This window comes from Ictalurus punctatus, chromosome 5 (assembly GCF_001660625.3).
Source record: "Ictalurus punctatus breed USDA103 chromosome 5, Coco_2.0, whole genome shotgun sequence".
Classification (NCBI taxonomy): domain Eukaryota; kingdom Metazoa; phylum Chordata; class Actinopteri; order Siluriformes; family Ictaluridae; genus Ictalurus; species Ictalurus punctatus.
In genome coordinates this window covers 9730189-9739209 of record NC_030420.2, presented here as the reverse complement: position 1 = coordinate 9739209, position 9021 = coordinate 9730189, and the positions used below count along the sequence as shown (strand labels likewise).

Here is a 9021-nt window from a genome sequence, read left to right as displayed (position 1 = left end):
GTGGAATTAATTATTATTAATTTAAAAGAAGGTATAAAAGGCAGAACTATTGGTATCAGCCAAGAAATTTATTATCGGTGCATCTCTAATATATAATATACACACACACATATATTATATATATATATATATATATATATATATATATATATATATATATATATATATATATATATATATATGCACACATACATACATACATACATACACACACACACACACACACACACAGACACACACACACACACAGTGGGTCTTCCCTACTTAATCCGAAACTGATTCAAAGAACTTTGTAGAGAAAAAATGTTTTGTGCAGATTTATTCTGCCTCGAGGTTGTGTGCGCATGCATGCCAATTTTGAAAGGTATCTTATTAGAAGGACTGAGTGGATCTTGTGCATTTTGCATTCGCACTGGCTCAAACCATGGCTAGACTGAAATGTTATTCATAAATAATTTTAGTTTTGGGTGTAATATTACTGTGTTTGTGCTAAAATATATTTTTTATTATATAATGGTGTGTAATTATAGAGAGAAACTTGCCTAGACTTTATGCTGTGTTGTCAGATTCTACCTTATGTATATGCAGTAAAGATGTGTTTTTCAAGTTTTACAATATGGTCATGGGGTGATATTGCTTAACCGTTTTATCTGGCTGTTTTGTCGATTCTTTCTGAGTGACACTGGGAATGGACAATGAATGGCAGTGTATCGAAGTTATTTACTAGCCTTTGTGTAAGTGGGTAAGGCAATGGAGAGGGATATGACTGCAAAAATTTTTTTTTGGTTGATATGTAAAGAATGTGGGAAAATATTCTTGTAAAAAGCTGTTCAGAAACACACACATGCACACGCATACATACAGTTAAGAGCTCACATTTTTTGTAATTTTTTTTCTGCAGCAAGCCCATGTCCCAGTTAAGTGACAGCTGTAGAATGGGATAGTATTTTGCTTGGTTGATCGGCCCAAAGAGTTGTTTGTCTCCACTCCCCTAGAAGGCACTATATCTCCTTTCATCTGTTTGTTCTTTTTTTTTTCTTTTTTTCTTTTTTTTTTTTTAGCAAATGCTATAAATTTGAGATGCATATAATTTCGTCTGTGAGGTCCTCCTCGTATTTACTGTTTGGCTCTGTCTCCTCATCGCTGTAGTTGTGGAGACTGTGGCCTATAATGCTCTGGGGCGTGCCGGTACCATCTGATCCCACGCTATTGCCAAGACTTCCATTTAGCAAGTTGCTTGCCGCACTTTCCATTTCATCAATAGTCATCTCGCATGCATCTGCGATCTCATGTTTGGCTGCTGCCACAAAATTTGGGTCCTTTGCATATTTTCCCAGTCCCTCCGATATCAACACCTACAGCAAAGATTGCAAAAAAAAATTTTATTTCAGTCAGCTGCTGTTTTACCACAATAGCTCTGTCATAGATGACATTTCCCTACCTTCTTACCTAGAAATGACCAGATTAATTGAAAAGAAATAGGGTTGGATGAACATAAGCAAAGTATTATGCGCCAAGTAACAGAAGACCAAGCAATAAAATTGACACTCACTGCCTCCACCAGACTATGAGCGCTGCCTCTCTGCTGCAGATACTGACTGCTGTAGGCAGGTGGGATCTGTAAGAGGGAGGAAGTGGGTGTGACCGATTTGGGTGACCAATCATGGCCTTTCTGGGTGTACCAGGAGCTGCGGCGAGCCAATGCTGGAGTGCTGCTGGCACTGGGTGGTTCTCCATGCCAGTCCACCTGGATGAGAGGGGTGTAGGATGGGGGCGTGTCCGGGGGTGTGGACCATGATTGGATCGAGCGTGTAGGAGAGAGTCGTGCTCGGCTGGAGTCTAGGCCAGCTACAGCCATCACCTAGGCAACATGCATGGGATGGATGATCTTCAGTAATGGAGGTTATTATGTAATAAATAAAAAGCATAAAAACAACGCAGTGATATATGTTAGCATTTCATATGGTTGTTCTGGGCACTTAAAAAAAAAGTTCCATGCAGGAGACAGATAAACAGCATTATTGGTTGGGATTTGCATGTCCCTGATATAAAGGTCAACCCATTTTGAAGGCAGGATAAGACCTACTTTGTATCGATCCACAAAGGATGTATTATGTTATCAGCTAAAATGAGAAGCTAGCAAGAGATGCCAAGGAAACAAATGGCACATGCATAGCATGCTAGAACTGATGATGTTGCAATACTGTCAAGACTCCCTTTTGGTTATAATGAGAAAAGTACAGGAAAACATTTTGAAAATCTATATAATGATAGTATAATCTGTCAAGTGTAAGGAAACAAATGGCACATGCATAGCATGCTAGAACTGATGATGTTAGATCAGAAATCTCCAAAATTTTACAACTTGCAACCTATCTGAACTCCAACATCATTAGTAATCAGAGAAAACAGCTCTACGCAAGCTGTAATATGGATTCGCAAAAAGACCTCAGGCTGTTTAAAGGAGGAGCTTCCCAATCAGATATTCACAAGACGACCCTATATTTGACTCAAATATTTACCATTTATCTCTGAATATCACTCAACACAGCTGGAGCCTAATGCAGGCAATCGTACATGTTTGACTCAAATAATGATTCATTAATTATTCATAGCATTTTTTAGTGATTGTTACAGTTAAATACTATCTGAAAAGCCACCCAGCATAAAACCACATCCCACAGTGGGACAGGTTGAGAAGTGGTTTAGTTCATGACTCTGCTCTGGAGCCTTATAACTTTGAAATCCTATTTTGTAAATAAAAAAAATCTAGCTACATATGATAGAAACTGCTGTTTAGTATCACTAGAGCTGGGTGTATGTATATGTATGTGTATGTGTGTGTGTGTGTGTGTATGTGTGTGTGTGTGTGTATGTGTTGATTGAGGTTACCTGATGCTGCATTAGTTGCAGAGGTAGAGCAGTGTGCTGATGAAAGGAGGGAGAATGAGGAGTCTCATCCTGGCTTCTTTGTCTGCACAGACACTCAAAGTTGAAAGAAGGTCTATGAGGAGCTGTGTGGAGGTAAAACAGGCAGAGAAAATCATAATGCACATTAACCTTCTTATCAATACTTTCAGAAACACTCATCATCGAAGAGAGTATGGTTAATCCATTCAGAGTTTTTTCACAACTTAAAATGGCCTGAAGAGTAAAGGGTTGTAAGGTAGTGATAAATCTTATTAATTTGTCCATCCAGAATTTATCTGTGTGCCGTGTGCAGCTTAGGAAGCACATAGCTTGTGCAGTTGATGAAGGACCTTTGTCTGAACAGCTACAATTTTTCTACCTCTACTTTTATTAATTATGTATACTGGTATATTGTGATTTCAATTCAATTCAGTTTAGTTTTATTTGTATAGCGCTTTTCATAATGGACACTGTCACAAAGCAGCTTTACAGAACTATATAAATTTCAGATCTAAATTTTAAATAGATACTTTTCTTTGCTTATTAGGTGCTGTGTAGCAGATAAGTATCAAGCACAGAGGAAACCAATACTTACGTGACTGCAGATTTTCCTTTTGTAAACAACAGATCATATCTTTGTATAGACTTTTGATATAATCTCACCCTGAGGTGTTGAGGGCAGAAGTCTTCTCATCGGCGATTTCTTAGGTTCCTGGCAAATGGGCTGCTCGTCATCATCATAGAAACACTCAGGGTCTTGGTTCTCATGAGGAGGATTTGACTCCAAACTGCTTACTGTGTCTTGATACTCTCTATATGACCTCCTGGAGCCAGGGACATAAGACGAAGCATAAAGACAATGAGACTTGATTAATAAACAAAAGTATTATATAGATTGATTCAAATAGTTTGGCAATACTTGGTATTACGGCTGTGTGATATGGCGATATATATCACAGGATGATACTGTCTATATAATGTTGCAAAAGCTATTTTTCACAGAAATGGCATCAGCCCAAAGAAAAGATGAGGAACTTTAAAACAAAGGCAGTTCTGTCATCTGAATTCCTGAAAGTTGCAGTTTAATAGAGTGTTTTAATATTTACTTTTTATATTTTGTGTTCATATTGTTTCCATTTTGACAATGTTATGTTTTCCTTGTTCTCATTTGTGATAGCTCTGGTCAGTGTCACAGGAGAAGAAAAAGTGCCTTTCACTGCTGTTTAGTTCACAGAATATTGACATGAATATTGTTCCAAGACATGAAATTATCCATATCGTGATATAAGAATTTATGCATATCACCCAGCCCTACTTGGTATGACCATGTAAATGAAGCTGCTGTGATTTGGGCGTGGCTGCAGTAACAGGGTAATATGTCACGGAGTTACCTGTCCCCAGCCAGTATGAGGTCATCCTCCTGAAACTCCTCCCCGCTGTAATACTCCACTGAACCTCTGTCATCGTCGCTTACATCCCCGTGGAGAGATGCTTGTCGGCAGATGGTGGGGTAAAAACCAGCTGTTGAGTCTGACCTGGAAGTGATTGGACAAATGAAACTATGAAACCTATGAAATTCAAATTTGTTTATTCATATAGATTGCACATATACTAAAATGGAAATTATAGCAAATCTATAATCTGCTAATCTGTGAAATTTGTGAAAATATTAGGATGATTCTATTTACATAATAATAAAAACTGACTCCTGTCTATGTTAAATTAAAGGTTTATATAGGCATTACAACAGCATACAAGTACCTAATATAGGTCTCATAGTATCGTGGTCTGTCCCATCACGCAGGCAGAGAAACGGGAAAATGTGTGCATACATAGACGGACGGATGGATGGATAGGCATAAAAGATAAAATAGAAAACATTGATCAGATGAGGACATATTTCTAAACAAAGAATTTCTTTCAGCAAAACCTGACTCAGGTTGAATGTATTATATTGAGTAGTAATTACGTGTAGCAGCACCACACATTCATTTATAGGGACAGGATTCAGAAAGGATTAGGTTAATCAGAGTGCCCTACAGAATTATTGGCACCCTTCATAAAAATGACCAAAAATTCAATCTTCCATTTTCTCTGTTATCCTGTTTCTCTGGCATATACAGTGGTGGAAATAAGTATCGAATGCGTCCACATTTTTTTCAGTAAATATATTCCAATGAGGCTATTCACATGAAATTTTCACCAAACATCAGTATTAACTCACGAAATCCAGAAATATAAAGAATTCACAACATTAAAGTCCATAAATAAAGTTATATGTAATAAAGTGGAATGATAGAGGAAAAAAGTATTGAACAAGCTAAGAAAAAGCAGTTCTCCAAGACAAGGAACCAGTTGAAATCTGTAAGTAATTATACCCTCTATCTGTGCAAATTAATATCAGCTGGGTTAGTAAATTGATGGTCTATAAAAAGGCTTTTCGTTACCAAGGTGTCACACAAGAAACATCCCATGATGGGTAAAGCAAAGAGCTCTACCGAGACCTTCGCCACCTTATTGCTGCGAAACATATTGATGAATCTGATACAGACATATTTCAAAACTTCTGAATCCTCCAGTAAGCACCACTGGGGCCATTATCCGCAAGTGGAAGCAACATCACTCCGTCATCAGCCGGCAACGCACAGGAGCTCCTCACAAGATTTCTGACCAGGGAGTCATAAGAATAGTCAGAAGAGTAGCCCAAGAGCCAAGGACCACTCAGAAAGAGCTCCAGAAACACTTGGAGGCAGCAGGTGCCATCGTCACAGAGAAAACAATAGGCAATGCACTCCACTGCTCATGCTCACCCCAAAGAAAATCCATCTCGAAGCTCGTTTAAAGTTTGCTCAACTCATTTGGACAAGCCTATGAAATACTGGGAGAATGTAGTCTGGTCACACGAGAGCAAAATTAAACTTTTTGGCTGTCATACTACACACCATGTTTGGAGAAGAAATGGCACTGCACATCACTCTAAAAACACTACACCAACAGTGAAGTTTGGAGGTGGAAACATCATGGTGTGGGGCTGTTTTTCATCGCATGGTACTGGCAGCCTTCATATAATTATAATTATAATATAAGAATTTAGCCCTTTACTGGAAGATTCTTAAGAAGAATCTGCTGCCATCCACCAGGATGAAGAAGATGAGATGTGGGTGAACCTTCCAGCAGGACAACGATCCAAAGCATACAGCAAAGGAAACTCTCAATTGGTTTCAGAGAAAAAAAAATCAAGGTGTTAGAATGGCCCAGTCAATCGCCTGACTGGAATCCAACTGAACAAGATTTAAAGACAATATGTTTAGAATAATGGGCGAAAATCACACCTGAATACTGCAGCCGATTAATTTCTTCATACAGGAAGCGTCTAGAAGCTGTCATTACAAACAAAGGCTTCTCCACTAAGTATTAAAGAAATTTCAGTTAGCTTGTTTAATACTTTTTTCTTGTGTCATTCCTCTTTATTACACATAATTTAATTTAAGGACTTTAATGTTGTGATTTCTTTATATGTGTAGATTTCTTGAGTTAATCCCAAAGTCTGGTGAAAATTTCATGTGAAAAGCCTCATTGGAAATATATTTACAGATTTTTTTGGTGACGTGTTCAATACTTATTTCCCCCACTGTAAATATAAAGGGTACAAAAAACCCCTTTGTCATCTGTGACTATGGAAAAACCAAAAAAAAAAAAAAATCTAAACAAAAGACTGATGGTTGTTGACCTGCACAAATCAGGTAAAGGATTTAAAAATACATACTTTTTTTAATAAAAGAATTCCACTAAGCACAATTAGGGCCACAACAAATGTCTGAAATCTGGAATTGGACCCATAAGCACACTGTCCCCTGATACAATGTGGAGCATGGTGAAGCAGAAAAAAACAGCCTAAATATACATGTTTAATTGAATGTTTTTGTGATTAAGTTTCTAAATCAACTGTCAAATGTCACTTTCATTATAATAAGCAGTTTGGAAGCTTTGCAAGAAAGAAGCCCTTCCTGATAGTATGTCTCAAAATGCTCTGCTGTGGTCAGATTACAGAAAAATCAAACTTTTTGGTCACCATCAGCATGTTTGGTTACAAAAGGGGACTGCGTATAAGGAAAAGAAGTATTGTGTATGTGGAAGGGAAAGCAAGTTCAAAAATTCTAAATTGTTGACTTTTCAAATAGAGAAGCACAGCATACTACATATGGACTCTGAGGGGTAAGGTAACTGGATTATAAACTGAGATAAGGCTTTATTATTTACCTATTTAAAGGTTAAAATCACTTTTGAAAATAATGTGCACTTTTGGTGTCACATCATGACACCAATAATTTGCTGCACACTTTAACCAAATGCCTACAAACAGTCCATTTTCTCAGGTTACACATACAGTGCTGTCAAACATCTATTTTTAATTTGCCTATTGTTGCCTATTTTAACCATGTCCCGTTTCCGTGGGGTTGAAATACGAGGCTGGACACATGTGAAATCCATTTGTCATTGACTACCACGGGAAAAACCAAAGAGCTGTCAGCACAAAAAAGAGATGAAGATAAATATTTAACATCGGTCTTTAGTCCTGTCATTTTCTTTAAGGCATTGCTGTTAAAAGCAAAACAGCATCCACATATGAACATGGACAGGATCAGGTCAGTACTTCAGTCAGGTTGAGGAGATCAGCACATACTGTAGTGCTCTGTAATAGTGGTGTTATGCATCAGTGATACATTCTCCTTAACCATTAACTGGTAGGATACACATATTTGGAAACCATTTAACTGTAGAATACAGTCTACAATCCAATATGCATTACATTTCATGTCAAGCAAAACTTAACCCAGAAAAAGTGCTCTCACCTCTTAAAATGAGACTTTCGTTGTGATTCTGCATCACTCCTGAGGTTGAGGTAGGAACCCAGGGAAGACACCCGACTTCTGGTGAGCCGATCTGTGTGAGGGCGGTACTGCCCTCCGTTGGTTAGGACAGGCATGCATGGCACATTGGCATTGTTGAGGTTGGAGTTCGAGGACTTGGGGGACTTGAAGTACAAGTTGGGGTTTGAATACGGACGATTTTGGGCATAAAGGGGCTGTGGAGGAGGCTCAACTTGCACATAGAAGGGAAGGGGTGGGACGTGGAGGGGTCGCTGGGTCACATTGGTGGAGGTGGATGAGCCTCTGTGATCCCCATTGACATGATTGACATGATTTCCAAAGAGGCCACCATTTCTCTGGGAGGAGACGGGGAAAGAGAGAAAAATTTATGCATTGATACATACTTCAAACTCTGTGTGAAGATATACTATGATATTGATAAAAATAGTCATACAATATTAGACTTTTAAAGACTTTTCTATATTGTTTAATGAACTACTGAAGACTAAATACAAACCTCGCACCAATCTCCTATTTAACATTAATGCAGCATTTTCCTCTGACCCTATAATTTAATGTTTATATGTAGGTGAATTCTGAAAGGTGCTATACTGGTTTTAATAAGTATTAACACTTCTTAGAGCATTTGTATAACTACATTTTAACCAGTTTCAGGGATCTGCACCCTACTCATACTCATTAGTTTAATGAGTCAACTGTAATATTCTTAATTATACTGTTCTTGAACTATTTGTATCCCCTAAAACATCAGATAAAATGACATATCTTCAATTCAAACTTTTTAATCTATTATAAAAACTATTATGGAATGTGATTGAATATTTAAAACTTATGGAAAGCACAACCTCCTGGATTGTTAAGCTCACTACATATAAGGTCACATACTTTATATTTAGTATCCAGCATGTTAGAAATGAATGGAATAATTGTCTTCGTTGCCTTCCCTCACAATTCAGTGAAAACACACTGTATAAAACATTCAGCGTAATCAGAACCACAGAACCTGCAACACTATTATTAGAAACATTGATGACTGAAAAACTCATTTTTACCCGGTATATGTCTTCTTCATCGGGGTTAAAGTCTACCAGGTCTTCATCTTGCAGGTCACATGATATGGCTCTGCGAATCTCAGGGCCTATGTCATGCAGTGTCCGCAGACCAGCCTACCATGAGAAAGGCATATGAAACATTTGGCCAAAGCCAAATGTTCCCATGT

The 9021-nt window shown here is 37.9% G+C and overlaps 1 protein-coding gene across 14 annotated transcripts in view; it reads right to left on the bottom strand.

Annotated features, from left to right (window-relative positions):
- cacna1db (calcium channel, voltage-dependent, L type, alpha 1D subunit, b) overlaps positions 1–9021 on the bottom strand; it is a 147902-nt gene that overhangs the window by 6301 nt on the left and 132580 nt on the right. For 9 of the 14 annotated variants that reach the window (XM_053680188.1, XM_053680182.1, XM_053680186.1 and 6 more), the window contains 8 exons: positions 8855–8968; positions 7764–8137; positions 4672–4698; positions 4302–4445; positions 3574–3734; positions 2893–3014; positions 1553–1861; positions 1021–1355 (listed from right to left, as the gene is read on the bottom strand). In XM_053680188.1, coding sequence (XP_053536163.1) covers positions 1068–1355; positions 1553–1861; positions 2893–3014; positions 3574–3734; positions 4302–4445; positions 4672–4698; positions 7764–8137; positions 8855–8968 — 1539 coding nt within the window. In that variant the 3' untranslated portion in view covers positions 1021–1067. Of the gene's footprint in view, positions 1–876; positions 1356–1552; positions 1862–2892; positions 3015–3573; positions 3735–4301; positions 4446–4671; positions 4699–7763; positions 8138–8854; positions 8969–9021 lie in introns of those variants that run through there. The other 5 variants (XM_053680193.1, XM_053680194.1, XM_053680184.1 and 2 more) reach the window with 2 other exon arrangements.